This window comes from Notolepis coatsorum, assembly GCF_963971535.1.
Source record: "Notolepis coatsorum genome assembly, chromosome: 7".
Taxonomy (NCBI): Eukaryota; Metazoa; Chordata; class Actinopteri; order Aulopiformes; family Paralepididae; genus Notolepis; species Notolepis coatsorum.
Genome location: NC_140171.1, coordinates 13281575 through 13300102, shown reverse-complemented (window position 1 = coordinate 13300102; position 18528 = coordinate 13281575). Strand labels below are relative to the sequence as shown.

At 42.0% G+C, this 18528-nt stretch overlaps 1 protein-coding gene across 1 annotated transcript in view; it reads left to right on the top strand.

Annotated features, from left to right (window-relative positions):
* trip10b (thyroid hormone receptor interactor 10b) overlaps positions 1 to 18528 on the top strand; it is an 82122-nt gene that overhangs the window by 15972 nt on the left and 47622 nt on the right. Inside the window, exons 2-5 of the mRNA XM_084319385.1 lie at positions 9834 to 9949; positions 11130 to 11183; positions 14487 to 14634; positions 18419 to 18481. Of these exons, the coding sequence (XP_084175511.1) occupies positions 9834 to 9949; positions 11130 to 11183; positions 14487 to 14634; positions 18419 to 18481 (381 nt within the window). The remainder of the gene's footprint in view (positions 1 to 9833; positions 9950 to 11129; positions 11184 to 14486; positions 14635 to 18418; positions 18482 to 18528) is intronic.

The following is an 18528-nucleotide window of genomic DNA, read 5'->3' as shown; positions in this document are numbered from 1 at the left end:
CACGTTTGTCCATTTTAAAAGTGTAATTGTCTGGCTAGCTAACGTTACGTTATAGCAGGGGTCAGCAACCTTAGGCACAAGTTTCACCATTGGCATGCGGTATCTAAACCAATGGCACGTTATATTATCTAATAAGATAACATTTTCAGTCTGTTCACGTCATTCCAATAATTTTTATTGCAGTAAAAAAATATATATATATTTTTTTTTCAATATAAATATCGATACTTGCCGTCACTGTATTGATATAATATCGACACGCAAGATATCACAATTATATTACTATATTGATTTCCTCCCCCACCCCTAGTTGCTTCCATAACTGTGTATGAGTCTCTGCACTGTAAAGGGCGACAGTGTAAGGGACTGTAAGGGGCGACAGTGGCTCGGGAGGTAGAGCAGTCGTCTGGTAATCCGGAGGTTCCTGGTTCGATTCCCGCTCCTCCCGGGCAGTGTGTCAAAGTGTCCTTGAGCAAGACACTTTTGAATTGCTCCTGATGAGCAGGTTGGCGCCTTGCATGGTTGCCTCTGCCGTCGGTGAGTGAATGGGTAAAATGTTAGGAACAAATTGTAAAGTACTTTGGATAAAAGCGCTATATAAATGCAGCCATTTACCAAAGGGACATTGCATAAAATCTAAGCTTAACACTTTGGTTGCCTTGGGTTAAATTCATGATATACCATAGGTTGCCGGCTCTATTTGTCTATGGAGAAAGTCCCCTTCTTTGCAGGGCTATAACTTTTTAAATTCTATTGCTACATTGCCATTATTAGGGCCCATTCAAAGTCCTATATGTATTGTTCATTGTGTAGCAACGTTAAACTTTTTCATTCACATATTCATAGTAAAGTATGGTCTAATGTATAAGTATGTTTTCATCTCTTTCTGCAGCTTTCTCCAGAACGTGATATATAGCCCCAAATGCATTATATTGATGATGAAATACAGTTTGATGGCAATCAGCGCGATATAAAAAATTCCAAAAGACGTACTTCTAGAAGTTACTACACGTCATCTGATGTTGACCGGATGGGCGAGGGGGCGTTTATAATTCCGTGGGCAGCGTTATACCAATCATCTAATGTTGGTCAAATGTTGATAATAGCAGTTAGTATCGAAGACGGTAACGTTACACGCTGAAACTCACCCCAGTCTCCGCGCGCCGTTGGGCGATCATCGTAGAGTAGAAATCTTATCATTATGGGATATATTTTTACCCGGTCCATCTCCAGCTTGTATAATGGTATATACGTCCAAATCATGTTGTTTATCGAGTTATTGCCAATCGATCACTGTGTAGCGTGACGAGCCAGAGTCCCATGACCTATAGTGAGCGCCCGGAAGTACTACGGACGTCTAGCACAACCTCTATGGCACATCCTGTTTGGCGATTGCGCCGATCGGCCACCAGATGGCGCTCCTGAACCGCCAGAGAGCTCAGTGGGTCCTGCTGGTGGATCTCAGGCCAGCGGAGGGGACATATGAATCAGATCGCAGATTTTTGAAATATTGATATAAGGACGCTGTACAGCGTCCTCCGGCAACTTGAGCATGGCCCGCAATAACGTCAAAAGACGTTTCATGGCAGTCAAACTGACTGACTGGAGCCGTCTCCCTTGCAGTTTCGTTCTTACTTATTGCAAATGCACATGCTTTGTGCACACACACACACACACACACACACACACACACCCACACAAACACACACTCAATCATCCACTCAATCATCCACTCAATTACCCAAGAGTGAGGCAACAGGGCAGAGTAAAAGCTCATTCCATAAGGCAGTGGCACCTTCTTTAACTTTTAATAGCAGTAGGTGAGCTTGAGTCTGACCCTAGATCAGTGCAGGAGGCGCAAACATTGTCGTCGTCGTCGTCGTCCCCCTCTCCCAGTGCACCGTCACTGTGAGGGGCGGGACTTGTCAGACTGGTTTCAGGGTTGGGAAAGGCCCCTGGGACTGTCTGTCACAGGGCGGAGGTTCACAATGAGCTAATGATTAGGCTTCTAAACACTCACACACGCACACAGACACACATGCACACAGACACACACGCATACACGTACACACACGCACACAGACACACACACAGAGTGAGACATAGGGTGTCTATTCATGAGAAAAGAGTGGGAGATTAGGTAAACGTGTGCAGAGAAACACTGTTTCAACACAAATCCTCCCTCTTCACTCCTTTATCTCTTTCTGTAATCGACGATAATCCCACCCTTTCTCTCTTTTGTTGTCTCTCACCCTTTTCCTGGTTCGGCCTATTGCTGCCAAAAGATATCGGTCTGTTCTAATCTGATGACGGCCATAAACTAAACTGTACTTGGCTCAACAAAGGGCAGGAGGAAGTAGATCCATCATCCATCTATGCTGCCCTGCGGAATCTAACCACGCAGTAACTAAGCAAACAGTGAAACTGAGAAAAATTGCTTTAAAGTTCTTTGACTATCCAGTGATTTTGTAGTTACTGCAATTCTTTATACCCTTTTTCTCGAAAACATGGCAAGATTGAACTCTGAAAACTGTCAACGGATATTGAGAAATTCTATTTAAATGGTAAATGGCGCATTTATATGGCGCTTTTATCCAAAGCGCTTTACAATCTATCTATCTCCGAAGCTAGGTCTGTAGTGTGGTAGTGAAAGGGTTAACCTTCTGTACTGTGGTTGTGAAAGGGTTAACCATTTGGTAGTGTGGTAGTGAAAGGGTTAACAGTGTTTGGTAGACGTCTGGTAAACACACTCAACAGAAATAGCTGGGTTTGTTTCTGGTTGCCGACCGACCCTGCCGATTTAGGTGCGACCCAATATATTTTATGAGTAAAAAAAAAAAAAAAAATCCATTATTTTTTTTTTATAAAGTTTCATAGAAATCTTAGTCAAACCTTTAGTATTATGGATGTTAAACATGCTGGCAGAGTACATGCATCCATGTAGTTGTGAACATTTTAATTAAATAACGAAATTCCCTATCCATAGTCGCCGTGGGAAAGAATAAAATAAAAAAATAAAATAAAATAAATTCCCTACCTACCCATGGCCTTAACTGACAACCAACAGGAAACAAACTATATTTTTTGTTATGCCCTACTTGCCCTTTGAAGACATCGAGTGTAACACACTTGATTTGGCTCGATCGGCAGCACTGGTGCCTTTTCACGCCGGGAGACTCAGGACTCCTGGTTCAAAACCAGACCGAGGCACAGGTTTCAGCCCGGGAAAGGAAGCAAAAGTCCTTGCTTGCATGAATGATGCTTAATGACAATAAACCTTATTTGTATAGCACCTTTCGGACAATAATTGCAGTCCAAAGTGCTTCACGGCAGTAAAAATAGACATAAAATCCAGTAAAAATAGACTTATTAGCATAAAATAATTGCAGTCCAAAGTGCTTCACACTCACAGCAGTAAAAATAGACATAAAATCCAGTAAAAAATAGACTTATTAGCATAAAATAGGCTGAATAATTTAGGGGAGGGAATGACACAGAGTTGGAGACTTCCGTTCAACTCGTTCCTTGGGAAAACACACCGCCCTTCCTCCAAATCTAGTGAGAGCTCTTGATTTGGGACGTCCGGCGACACTGCTGCCTTCCGTGTTGGCAAGCATGCGGTCCGAAAGCGGGTCAAGGTGCACGTTTCAGCCGAGGAGAGGAAGCCAAGGTCCTCGTGACCCGAGTGACACCTGTAACCCATAGCAACCGCCAATGACCCCGCGCGCAACAGCGTGTATAGAAGGCAACATTTTGTTGTATGTGTCTTTTATTTATTTTTTTGTTGTGTGTTCTGTTTCTGTTTTACATTATTACAAAATGTGGGACCCTCTCGAAAACGAGATACTGTATCTCAAGTGGTTTTCCCAATAAAGAATTTCAATATAACATGCACGCGTCGCAACCGCCAATGACCCCGCGTGCAACAGCGTGTATAGAAGGCAACATGCACGCGTCGCAACCGCCAATGACCCCGCGTGCAACAGCGTGTATAGAAGGCAACATGCACGCATAGCAACCGTCAATGACCCCCGCGTGCAACAGCGTCACGTATAGAAGGCAACATGCACGCATAGCAACCACCAATGACCCCGCGTGCAACAGCGTGTATAGAAGTTAGAGCCATATGAAATCCGTTTTTATTTTTTTCCAAATTCCATTTTATTTTTTTCCAAATTCTGTTTTTTCCGTTTTAATATTTCAGAATTCTGTATTTTGCTTTGTACGCTCATTTTACCATCAGAAATAGTGTCTAATAAGTGGGAATGAATAAATGTCCACAATTTAATAAGATATAACAGTCCATTTAATAGGGCTGTCTTAAATACTTTGAAGCTTCGAAGCTTCGTTCGATGGGCATGGGATTCGAATATGAAAATAAAATTTGATTATTATAAAAAAAAATATATATATATATATATATTTTTGCAAAATCAACTCTGCCTCTTTGTTAACTACAACAAGCAATGCTGTTTGTTATTTAAGATGAGGTCGGACTCGGCACTGACAGATTTGTGTTCATTGTGCTGCTTTTATAAAGCCTCAAATGACTGCTTACAATATTTCATGAAAGCAAAGTGTTTTGTTTGTCTAAGATTTTAAAAGGTTTAAACTTTACAGCACTGACAAAGTTGAACAAAGTGCTGTACAAGTCCCACAACATAAAAAAAAAGTTAAAAAAAATTATTTTATTTTTTTTATAGTGGATTCCATTTTTATTGCTCAATTCCGCGATTCCATATGGCTCTAATAGAAGGCAACATGCACGCCGACCGCTTGCCTTTTCTCTTCCACGCTGCATTGATTTATATTCATTCATTAATAAATCGATAAATCATTGATTGAATAATTATTACTGAATCAATGCAGAGGTGATATTGCGTATGGTGGGAACTAGTGGGAAGTGACTTCTTTGGACCCGTGTGCAACAGTGTCGTTCATTTTGTTTGGAAGTAGGGCTAACTTACCCCTACTATTAAATATATAAGGTATCTATTTTCAGAGAAAGATGTGCTTTTTTTGCGCCCCCGCCTTTGAAATGACCTGAACCTTCCTGAACAAACCCTCCTACTATGAATCTTTGGCATGATTTAGCTAAATTGGCCAAGTTTGCTGAATTGTCAACATCGATAGGGAATTCATCCAAGTTTCTGCTTGAGCGTGGTGGTGCGCCCCTGTCACAATTGTCATAATAAAATATGTTCCTCCCCTTTGGACAAAATGATGAGTGGTCTCGTTGGGAGTCGTCATCATAATGTAGTATGACACCACCTGATTCTCAGCGTTTGAAGAATCATATATCCCTAGGCCATGGGTGTGTGCACCTCTCGGATTAAACAGACACCCTGACGTGTGTAAAAGGATGTGAGAGAGAATCCACCCTGTTGACGTTCCTTACTGAGAAAGAGAAGTTGATCTAAATAACCCCTTAATGCCTTATTTACATTCCCTGATGGGTCAGTAGACACGACTCTGTTCCTTTCACTCGTCCGATTGGTCATTTTGATCAAGCGAAACACACACACACGCAAACGCGCTCGTGGGGCGCCGCCCCCCCCCCAAATTTTTTTTGGATTCTGAGACAACTTAGTCATCTCTGTGAGAGCAGAGTGGCCAGACCCTCCCTCCAGGCCGCGGGAGGAGATCAGGGTGTATCAGAATGTCTGCATCTCATACTGTACGTCGCGCTGACATTCTCGCAGCCTTGGGGGGTCGTGAGCGATAATTTTACGAATACGTCATCGTATTTATGATCTCCAAGTGTTTTTTTCTTTGTTAAAATAATAGGGCTACATTCCGACAGCCATCACTGATATAGAGTGTTTTGGTCAGTAACGTGGGTCTCTCGGTCCCTCCTGCTCTGCAGTAAACAGAGAATACATGTTCTGGTATCTCGTTCTCACTTTATCCAATCAGGAGAGAGAACACCACACTTGCAAACATTTTCTAGTTTTAAGCAAATATGTGCTTGAAACAAGTAAAATAATCTGCCAGCTAATTTGTCTCGGCAAGATATCTTGAAATAAGTACAAATATCTAGGGTTCTCTCTCTCCTGGTTGGTTAAAGTGGGAACGGGATACCAGAAAATGTATTCTGTGTTTACTGCAGAGCGGAGGGACTGGGAGACGCATGTTACTGACCAAACACTCTGTATCAGTTAATGGCTGTCAGAATGTAGAGCTATATTTAACTCTTATTTTAACAAAAGAATACCACTTACAGCTCCTTTTTTAAATAGCCTGAAGCGGGGTCAAAGGTCATCGTCCTTTCTGTGCTTAACCATGTTGGGGGGGGGGGGGGGTCTATTTAGCATGTCTATTCTAGTTATCTTATTATTATTATTACTATTGTTTTATTGCACAATCGTAGCGGGCATGGCCAACCGCATTTCACTGTATGCCCTGGTATGTATGTGATGAATAAACTCTTGAATCTTGAATCTTGAACAGGCACCCCTCTGTTCTTAGGGGTTACGAACCAAAACAGCTCTATTCTCTCTCCTCCTCCTCCTCCTCCTCCTCCTCCTCCTCCTCCTCCTCCTCCCATAAGCCCCCTCTCGTATCCAGGACATGGCTAACTGTGTTAGTGTAGGATCTACATTTAGACTCTATACCTCTCTTGAGGACTGAGTATCTGTGTCTCAGGCTCCAAGAGACCCAGCGGTCTATGCAAGAACACGTATATAGTACACACACAAAGGCACTTGCATATTACACACACACACATACACACAATGTGGAGTCTACCTGTGTCTCAAGTACCAAGAGACCCACAAACCCACATACTGCTTCTAGAGTGTGTGTGTGTGTGTGTCAAGTCAAGAGTTTTATTTGTCACGGAATACAAGTATACAGTGAAATGCGGGGGGTCTTGCCCGCAACGATTGTGCATAATACAATAATACAATAATAAGAATCCAATAGGATGAGAATGCGACATTTGTGCAATAATACAAGTAATAAGAGTAAAGACATCAGGTATATACACATGCGTTTTACAAAAGCATGGTAAGACATGCTATGTCCTGTGATAGTGCAATACACTGTTAGCTACGGATGAGGCACTGGGTCTTATGTACACTACTATACAATGCTATACTATACAATCTACAGTTATACTATGTGTCCTTATGCTAGCTTGCTATCCATCTGTTTACTATACAAGAACCACTTCCGTTCTTGTTTTTTTTAAAGTGACCTTTCAGTGTGTAAAGTGACCATAAGTGTGAGCGTGTGCAACATGTGTGTGTGTGTGTGTGTTCATGTTAAAGTGACTGCTAGTGTGTGAGCGTATACAGTGTGTGTGCATTGTTATTTGCATGTTGTGATAGCCATTTCCCCAGCTTAGCCCATAATCATGACATGGATATACACCAGTAGCACCATACCAGCCAAACTGGTTTGTGTGTGTGTACGTGAGAGAGAGAGGGAGAGAGAGGGGGAGGGGGAGAGACTCTGACTATCTTTTCACTTTACATCACAGATTCCATCTGCAGCTATTCTGCATCCGTAGTGTCTGGTTTACTTTAATTCATTTGGGGAAGAGCAGCAATGATGGTGGTTTATCTCTGTTGGATGAACAATGGTGTAAATGTCAGCAACCCGTAGAGACATTATGTTTTATGTCTGTTGGTCAAACAATGGTATGACAGGAACCTGTAGAGAGATGATGTTTTATGTCTGTTGGATGAACAATGGTATACTATATAAGCATATTAATCATAATGTGTATGGCCTCAGTTTAACTGGTGGTATAGCTACTGCTATTAGCAGTGTTTAAGACCTCAGTTGAATTGGTGGTGTGGTAAGGCTACTGCTATTAGCATAGTGTTTAAAGGGGAACTATCTTATAAATGGCCTTTTTCAGTGTTTAGCATTGTTTCCTAGCTATGTGGACTTATATTAATATGATCTATGTCTCTAATTCTCATATTGGCGCATTCTTCCAATTCTCCTCTCACAATATTCACCCTCACTGAACTGAGTCATCTGAAAATGTGATGATTTGTGATGTCAGAAAGACACCGCTGCATGATAATGTTCAGGCGCCGGCGCCGCGGCGCAGTGGTTTAGGTGGCCAGGCTCAAAACAGCTTGAGATCTTGAGGTAGAAAAATGCTGTTTTTGAGGACTTGATTAGAAATACAAAACAATGAATTAAAAAATATATATAATTACAGAGGTGTTCCATAAACTCACAGGAATTGTGTAAAAGTGCCCAAATAGTGAAAGAAATAGTAAAATAGTTCCCCTTTAAGACCTCAGTTTAACTGGTGGTGGGGTATGGCTACTGCTTAGCATAACATGTACGGCTCATTTTCATTGTTTACGACTTTGAATACAGTGAAATAATTTTTATTTTTACCAAACTGTAGTATGAATAAATTTCAGCACATGAATAATCAAAAATCTAATCGAATTGGGACTTTTTGAATTTAAATTCATATTGAATCAGAAAATTGTTACACCTATACATTTGAGAATATTTTTTTTTATCAAACATAATCAATTCTCGTTTTCTACCCCTATTTAATACACATGGTCCAACCGTCCTGGATGCTTATCTCCCCTGCGACTGGATGGTCTCTGGACAAGGCTCAGTGTCATACCTGTCGGTCTCGAGTCATGTGTTGTTAGTAGGGGTGTAACGATGCGACCTCACAACGATTCAATTCAATTAGTAGTAGTAGTAGTAGTAGTAGTAGTAGTAGTAGTAGTAGTAGTAGTAGTAGTAGTAGTAGTAGTAGTAGTAGTAGTTTATTCAGTCATCATCTCACACAATACAATATACACCATCATTTAACAATATTTGATTTTACAGTGACTGAAAAGGTACAGACTGAAGCATAATGATTACGATTCTTCAGGCAACGATTCAGTGCATCATGAAATCTCTTCATTTGACCACGATTCGATTAGATACATTTTCTATCAGTTAATTCCCCCAAACATTTTGAATACACAAATGTGGCTGGGGGAACTGATTCACTCAGCATGAATGGACTATATGTCAATAAATACAATACAAAAAAAAAATTAATTTAGATTCATTTTTTTTATTTTTTATTTTTTTTGATCCACTTTTTCTCCCATTTTCTATATTTTCTCCCATCCCAATTTCGTATCATCCAATTCAACCCTCCCCTGTCACGGACGCTGTTTCTTGCCTCCCACAAGCCGGCTGCAATGTGGACTAAGTCATACATAGCACAAGTCCCCTCCGGTACTTGAGGTAACAGCAGTCGCATCTTTTCACCTGCGCAGCTCGATCTCTCAGTGGCGAGGAGTAACGCGTGGGAGGCTCACGCTGCCCCCGACACTTCCTGATTCTACTGCGCAGGCGCACCAACCGACCTGTAGGAGTCGCTGTCCACAACGCCCGATCCCCACCCATCAGTTTCCCACCCCCTAATACGGCCAATGTGTATTAGTACGGACGACCAGCTAAACTGAAAGCAAATGTGGAGCGCTGGGCTCGAACTGACGAGCCCAGCGTCTCCAGCATTTCGTGGTGAGCGCCTTGCCCACTACGCCACGTAGCCGCCCATTTAGATTCATTTCTATTATAATCTATTCTAACATTTTCAATTCGATGCAGTTGAATCGTCACATTAGAATCGATGCATCGTTACACCCCTAGTTGTTAGGGCTGTTTATGTACAACACCCGTGTTTTTCAGTTACTACTGTACAAGTCGTTACAGAGGACAACACCCTATTGTGATATCACACTTCCTCTTTGTGTGTGCGTAGTTACGTGTCTGTCTATGTATGTGTGTGTGTGTGTGTGCCTGTGTGCGTGTTCTTCCTAATAACTACACTTTCCCTCTCTTAGGACCAGTATGATGTCATCGATAAGCACACCCAATCGGGGCTTGACCTGGTGGAACGCTACATCAAGTTTGTGAAGGAGCGGACTGAGATTGAGCAGAGTTATGCCAAGCAGCTCAGGTCTGCATTCCTTTGGCTGTTGTTGTTGTTGTTGTTGTTGTTGTTGTTGTTGTTGTTGCTATTGTTGTTATTGTTGTGTTTTAACTTAACACTTTCTCTGCCAGAGACGCCTAAACTCGTCATTCCCCGCCATGCTAATTCTGCCAATGACGCCGTAACACGTCATTGATATCAATATTTCAAAAATCTGTGATCGCAATCATATTTCTCCCCCGGAGACTTGAGATCTACTGTTGATCCCCTCTCAACTCTCCAACGGTTCAAGAGCGCCATCTGGTGGCCGATCGGCGGATCGCCCAAACCGGAAACCGGAAACGGAAGCTGGTGCTCATTCCAATTCGGTCCGATCACTCGCTAATAGTCCCGGGACTCGAGCTAGACACAATGGATAGCAATCCGTTACCAATAACTCGATAAACAACATGATTTGGACGTATATAATATTATACAACCTGGAGATGGATCGCATATTTCAACATCCCATAATAGGAATATTTCTGCTCCACGCTCATCGCCCAACGCTACGAGGAAGCTACGGTGAGTTTCAGCGTTTTTTTTAGCATGTTCGATATTAACTGCTCTAATGATCATATCACCCACACTAGATGAATCATCTAACGTTGGCCACGGAATTATAAACGACCCCCCCCCCATCCGGTCAACATCAGATGATAAGTAGTAACTTCTAGAAGCACGTCCATTTGAAATTTTTTATCTCTCGCAGATCGCTATCAAACTGTATTTGATCATCAATATAATGCATTTAGGGCTATAAATCACGTTCTGCAGAATGCTGCAGAAAACGATAAAAACATATTTATACTTTAGACCGTATTTTAGTATGAATATGTGAATGAAAAAGTATAACGTTCCCACATCCTGAACGATAGATAATTGACGTTGAATGGGCCATAGTAATGTCAATTTAGCAATACAATTTAAAAAGTTATAGCCCTGCAAAGAAGGGGAACTTCTCCATAGACAAATAGAGCTGGCAGAGGACGGTATAATGATGTACATAAGCCTGGCAAAGAAAGTGTTAAGGAAATATATATACTTGTGTACATAGTATATCGTAGTATATTGGTTATCGGAAATATAATCTCTGTCATCGGCAGAGCTCTAGTTTGTATGTGTGTGTGTGTGTGTGTGGGTGACGCTACATCTCTCTCCCGTAAAGGAACCTGACCAAGAAGTATGCCAAGCGAGGGAGCAAGGAGGAGCAAGAGTGCAGGTGAGAGAACAGAGTGTATACTTGATCTCCTTAGTCGCTTCTCTGTCTCTATTGTTTTCTCTTCCTGTTCTTATTCTTTGTTATTACTCCAGCCCTGCACCCCCCCCCCTCCACCTACACACACACACACATACACATTTGAATACTTTATTTGGTTCCACAAATTATATTACATAAACATGGAATCAAATATATCGGGGCCAAGCAGCACTGAACACTTAAGGGTATACATAGCACCTCCTTCTCCAGCTTGGCGGCTAAGCTGCCAATAATAGCTGAGACAGAGCAATAGTGTGCTTCATACAGTAAAAAAAAAGTAAGTAAAAAAAGTTATTAAGAAGTAGGTAAAAAGTAAGTAAAGGAATGTTCAATATACTATACAATATACAATACAGAGTAACATTGGTAACAGTGAGGTGCAATGCAGAAATTAGGTACAAAACTTAGGGTAAGGTGCAAATGAGGTATGAATGTAGTGCAAATCTCTTTAATAATAGATGAATATAATTTAGTGTTAAAGTGGGCGTTAAGTGTTTGTTTAAAGTGAGTGTGTATAATGATGTGTGTGCAGTGAGTGTAGATGATGGGTTGTTACATAGTGTCATTGTCATTGAGCATCCGGATGGCCTGGGGATAGAAGCTTGAATGTCCCCGATGACATCACTGGTGGCCATATTCAAACTCATTAATTAACATTTTACCCTCAATAGCTGTCAAACTAAATGAATGTGTTCAAAACTGTTTTAGAGTTTTTGGGCGCCACTCAACATGTTGGACTCCAGTGGGCTATTGAGCATTCCACCGTCTCCCTGGCGACGACATGCAACAGAGCCCAGCCACACAGCTGACAGCTGTCTGTTGACTTTAACCAGAGTCGTCTCCTAGCTAACATTATATCACATGGCCCTATTGAGAAACACAGGATTATGACAATCTATTTGATTTGCAAGAACAAAAAGGAGAAGATGGGAGAGTTTGTCCAGTTAAAACTGCACTGCGTCGTTTTTGCCGACGGAAATCTGAGCCTCTGCAAAGTCAGAATAGTGAGTGTGCTATATCTTTTAAGTACCGAGTGTCCCGAGAGGAAGAGTGGATCCCTGGAACACGGAACGATGCCAGAAATGATCTGTGTGGGTGTGGTGTTCCTACCCTCCCGCCACATTCACAACCCAGAAGAAAGCATCTTCTGAGATTAATGTCGGTCGGCAGGGTTTCTGAAGGTCATTCTGTGGATGTGCGTCGAGATAAGAAGTTGCTTCTAAAACATTTGTAACTAATTATCCTAGAGGTCGTTTTTTTTTTACCTTGCTAAACCTACATACCGGGGCTTTTTTAAAGGTGCAGTAAGGTATGTTTTTGTTTGTTAAAATAAGTGGGTCTACATGTTAAAAAATAACATCTCTACACTCCGACAGCCACCACTGATATTCAGTGTTTGGTCGGTAACATCTCCCAGTCCGTCAGCTCTGCAGTAAACACAAAATCAATGTTCAGGTGTCCCGTTTCTACTTTATCCAATCAGGAGAGAGAACTCCACACTGCAAAAATTGTCCGACAAAAATAAGGAAAAGAAATAGGTGTCCTTGAAACGAGTAAAATAATCAAATTTGGCTCGGCAAGATTTCTTGAAATAAGTACAAATATCTAGGGTTCTCTCTCCTGGTTGCATAAAGTGGGAACGGGATACCAGAAGATTTATTTTGTGTTTACCGCAGAGCGGAGGGACTGGGAGACCCATGTTACTGACCAAACACTCTATATCAGTGATGGCTGTCGGAATGTAGAGCTATTTAACACTTATTGTATCACAATAATATCACTTACAGCTCCTTTTAATGCGACTCGTGGAAAACAAGGCACGTGGCCTACGTCTACGGTAGTTACCTGCTTGTGACAGAGGTGGCGCTGCAGCCCCGGCTCGTCCGCCCAGTCGACCCGTCAAAGTAAACAGCGTTTACAGGCCCCTGCGACCTGCACAGCCCAGCCTCTATACGACACCTCCACAAATATAATAATAATAATAATAATAATAATAATAATAATAATAATAATAATAATAATAATAATAATAATAATAATAATAATAATAATAATAATAATAATAATAATAATAATAATAATAATAATAATAATAATAATAATAATAATAATAATAATAATTAATAATAATAATAATAATAATAAACTTTATTTGTATAGCACTTTTCATACAGAAATTGCAGTTCAAAGTGCTTCACAGCAGTAAAAAATACAGGCATAAGCGAGCATGAAAAAGATAGAGGTAGCAAGGTAAGGTAAATCACAGTGTTTCACATTAGGATCTAGCATCCCAATAGGCCTCTCCGTTTACGTTTTCATTCAGTAATACAAATAATAAAATAGAATAGACAGAGTAAAGTGCGGTTTGATTCGGTAAAAAAAAAAAAGGCAATACTAAAAATAATAAAATAGAATAGACGGAGTAAAAAGTGTGATAAAATAGTTCAATAAAAATATACAATAACATTTACAACAGAGCTCGTAACACTTAATAGAACAACAGAGCAGTGCATCGCTCTTAATGCTTTTCTTTACCAAGTATTATGCCAAAAATGTCGATTTTTATTCTTTTGTCCCACGACATTTAAGGAGACGGTTGTTCCATAGTGTATTGTACTTGTATCACTGTACATAATAATACAGATACAGATTAGCATATTTACTCTGTAGCTTCATTATTATGTAGTCATTGAATCACTTGTTACACTATATATTGTTATGCACTTCACTGTCGCCTTGCACTCTAGTTAGATGGCAGCTTCTTTTCGTTGTACGATGGCGATACATTTTAATCTGATCTAATGTATAAATTAGCCTTCATACCATGGCCTTCTATCTCCTGTAGCCCACCCCCTCCCCCCGCAGAAGAAACTTAATCTTATCCTCGCCTATCTCTCAAGCGACACCACCCCACACATGATAGATGGCTGTTATTGTGTAGACTGTAGACATTCCACATGTGTTGCGTATATGTACTGTGTGTGTGTGTGTGCACGTGCATCTGCTCACGTACACATCTGTGCATGTGTTGCGTATGTGTGTGCGTGAGTGCATCTGCTTACGTACACATCTGTGCATGTGTTGTGTATGTGTACTGTATGTGCGTGTGCACTTGCATCTGCTTATGTACACCTGTGCATGTGTGCACGTGCATCAGGCAGCGAGAGATGGAGATGAATAGGAGAGGATATTGTGAATGGTAGCTTTTTTTGTTACTCTAAAAACAATGCCGTGACCATGTGCCCCCCCCCCCCCCCATGACAGATTCACCAATCACGCGTCATTCCAGGAGATCCTGAATGAGTTGAACGACTACGCCGGCCAACGGGAACTCATTGCAGAGAACATGATGACCGGCATCTGTGTGGAGCTCACAAAGTACCTCGGGGATCTCAAGCTAGAACGCAAGACGGTGAGAGAGAGAGATGAGGGAGGGAGGGAGGGAGCAAGCAGATGACCGAGGGAGGAACTTAGACCAGTGTTTCTCAACACAGGCTCTGGAGACCCCCAGGGGTCCTTGAGGGGGTTTCCAGGGGGTCCCTTAAACCAGTTTTATACCATGTTCGACGGGAGTCACTTAAACCAGTTTTATACCATGTTCGACTAGATTCACTTAAACCAGACACTACTGGTTAGTTAGGTACTTTGAAATGACAACAACAACAACACATACTACTATCTACATCATGACACATCTACATCTCACAAATAACACCAATTATATAACAGTATCACAGTATAGCAAGTCTCTTAAAGGGGGAACCAAAAGACAATGCTGATTTATTTTGCACATAATCTCGCACACATCATCCGAAAACAGTTTTGCACACATTAATATATTTATACACAGTTATTAAAATGTAAATCCTTGCGTTGTGTTGATTTACAGTGTGATTGGCCAGTGCGGGCCTCTCCTCTACCCTTGTGCGGGGCACTGGGCATGGCTCTCTTGCCCTACCATGCCTCCCTGCAATTACCCAAGGCCATAGTCCTCTACTTTCTGTTTGTAGATATTGTTGTCAATCTTTATCCGTCTATTCATTTCTCTCTTAGCTGTCACATCGTTTTTAGCGTTTAGCTAATTTCTAATTTCTTTACAAAGGTTTTTTCAATACCCAAGGCTTATTATTGGAAAACATCTTATATGTTTTAGTGCAGTGGTTCCCAAAGTCGGGGTCGCGACCCAAAGGTGGGCCGCGAGCAGCCACGGGAGGGCTGCGAGATGATTTAAAAAAAAATTATTTTATTTTTGTCAGGCCAATGAACATAGTAGCAGGCCAGGACAGTGTTTCTAGTTGTATTCTAAAATTCGATTCTATTGTATTCTAAAATGTGACTATATGGTTTTATATTAACTTAATAAATAAACAAAAACGAAAAATCTACTTATTTCAAACTAAATAACAGACTATGCACATAAAACGCTGAAAACAACCGAAGCAACAATAGTATTTTAATGAGGCTATTATTATTATCATTATTATTTTGCAACAAGTTAGCCCTCTCATAAATAGCACATATAAGTGAATAACTAACTTGAACTAACTTAATAGGATTGAAGTGATATTTGGCTTAAAAAATTGGTCGCCTGGCAAAAAAAATAAAAAAATAAAAAAGCCTGACGATGTGCATTGGGCCGCGGCTCTCTGACGCCTTATTTTCTGGGTCCCGACCTGAAAAGTTTGGGAACCCCTGTTTTAGTGGACTGGGTACTACTGAAACCACACAAAAAAAACGTATACAATCTAGAGATCAAATCTGGACGTTCAAAGTCCTCCCATGTGGTACAGTAGAAAACACCCCCTGCACACAGACAGGAGACACTGTCTTCATTCCAGATCTTTACGGCCGTGACCCGGTGGCTTCTCCCCTCAGGCTCCTCTGATCTGCCGGCCGGAGGTCAACCACACTGTGGCCCGGTGCTCCAGGGGAGGCAGGGAACAGGCAGAGGTGACGACCATATTCGCACAGCATTGTGTGTGAATGTGCTCCATAGTTAGGGCTGGGCGATCAATCAAGATGACCTTTTCAGTTTCAGACCAAAGTCCTTAAAACCAGACGATCGAGATTGTGTCGCTCTCATTTTGTCTCGTGTGGCCTTCCTTCACAGCGGTGCAACCCTTGGGTCGAGAGGTCGAGAGGAAAAGTCAAACGGATATCGTCATATATTATTCTAAAATCAATGAGTAATCGCGTTTAATAACCGAGCGGCCCTAGTCCATGGTTTACAGTTGAAATATCGATAGCCAGTGATTCAAACAGTGACTCACCTAAGATAAATGTCGGTGCGTTTGGAGAGATGGATTCAGGTTTCTGGGGGAGATGGCTCTGATGCTTTGGCAGTGTTTTGCTCGGGGGGGGTTGAATACAAACCACGGTAAAGAACAAAAACCTGGAAACTCACAAGGCAGGCAGAGCGGTCGAAGAGACGCACAGAGCAGTCTGGGTTACAGAGCAGTCTGGGTTACAGAGCAGTCTGGGTTACAGAGGCGCCCCTTTACCACTATCGATCCGCGCCATCGTTCCCCGAACGAGAAGACGCACTCCGCCCCAGGTGGCGTGATGGTGCCAGTGACGGCAGAATCCCGGTGTGATCTGTATGCCGTGTCTGCGTGGCCGGCTCTTACCTCGCTCGACAGGGTTTTGCCGTCCAACCACGTCTCTCTCCGAGATCACTATCACACAGGCAGAGTGTATTCATGCAGGTACCTTACATGTGCTGTCAGTTCATCCATCTCCCCCCTCAGGGGCTGGGCGTGGGACCAGGAGGGGGAGTTTGTGTTCTTCATTCTTCTCAGGCTGATCCCACCTCTCCTTCCTGGTTTGTGTTCTTCATTCTTGTCAGTCCTCTGGCTGATCCCACCTCTCCTTCCTGGTTTGTGTTCTTCATTCTTGTCAGTCCTCTGGCTGATCCCACCTCTCCTTCCTGGTTTGTGTTCTTCGTTCTTGTCAGTCCTCTGGCTGATCCCACCTCTCCTTCCTGGTTTGTGTTCTTCATTCTTGTCAGTCCTCTGGCTGATCCCACCTCTCCTTCCTGGTTTGTGTTCTTCATTCTTGTCAGTCCTCTGGCTGATCCCACCTCTCCTTCCTGGTTTGTGTTCTTCATTCTTGTCAGTCCTCTGGCTGATCCCACCTCTCCTTCCTGGTTTGTGTTCTTCATTCTTGTCAGTCCTCTGGCTGATCCCACCTCTCCTTCCTGGTTTGTGTTCTTCATTCTTGTCAGGCTGATCCCACCTCTCCTTCCTGGTTTGTGTTTAGATTGTGTATGAGGACGGGTCGGGTCAGCGTAGCTCGGTATGGAATCAACTCTTTTAACTTGTCCGGAGCCGAGTCAGACTGTAGTGAGAATTCTCTGGCGTATTGGACATTTTGGACGACACTGCCTGCAGTTTTTTTCCCATCAGTCCATTATATTGTTTACACTGTTTCTTTTTCTCATATTTTTATATTCCGATTACATTTGATTGTTTACACTGTTTATTTTTCCTCATATTTTTATATTAAATTGTATTGCCTATGTCTTTCTTCTATTACCCTGCCCATACCTGTAACTTGCCTCCCCCCCCCCCCCCCCCCTGCTGCTATGACGCCCGCATCTCCCCAAGGGGATCAATAAAGGAACATATCTCATCTTATCTTAAATCCATGAGCAAAATAGGCGCTTAAAATCAACAAAGCAAGTCCCAGTAACCCACGTAGACAAAGCCATGACGGTACCCAGCAGTTAGAATCGTAATCTAACAATAGAAAACGACAGGGAATATATATGAAACACCCAAAAAGGGACAATGTAAAAAAAAAAAAGACACTGCAGTTCGCCACAAAGCGGAACCCCGGCTAACAAGCTAGCTTGTGAATCCTACTGGTTTCTGTGAGGAATGCTAAGAGTGCTGATGATGTGTTCCTAACAGCTGAGAGAGGTAGAAACTTTATCCGACACGGTTACAAGGGCCTGTTGAAGACAAATAGCTACACTTGGAAGTGGTCAAGGGTCAAAGGTCAAGGTGGCCTATGCCTTTTAAGCAGCATATAATTCCTTTTTCTTTTGCTTTATTTACTCAGGAAACCGGCGTCGCTTCTCTTTCCTGTTCACACCTTTCTTTCCGACACGGTCTAATGAAATAAATGAGATCAATGATGATTTTTCTTCCTCGTGTCTCACTAACTAAGTCATCTTTCCTCTTTTTGTTTTCCAGCACCTGTCTGACGCCAAGAAAGCACAACAGAACCTAGAGATCAGCTTCAAGCACCTAGAAAGTGTGAGTGGGATTCTGTCTCTGGTTGTGCAGCTTTCCAATGTCCTACG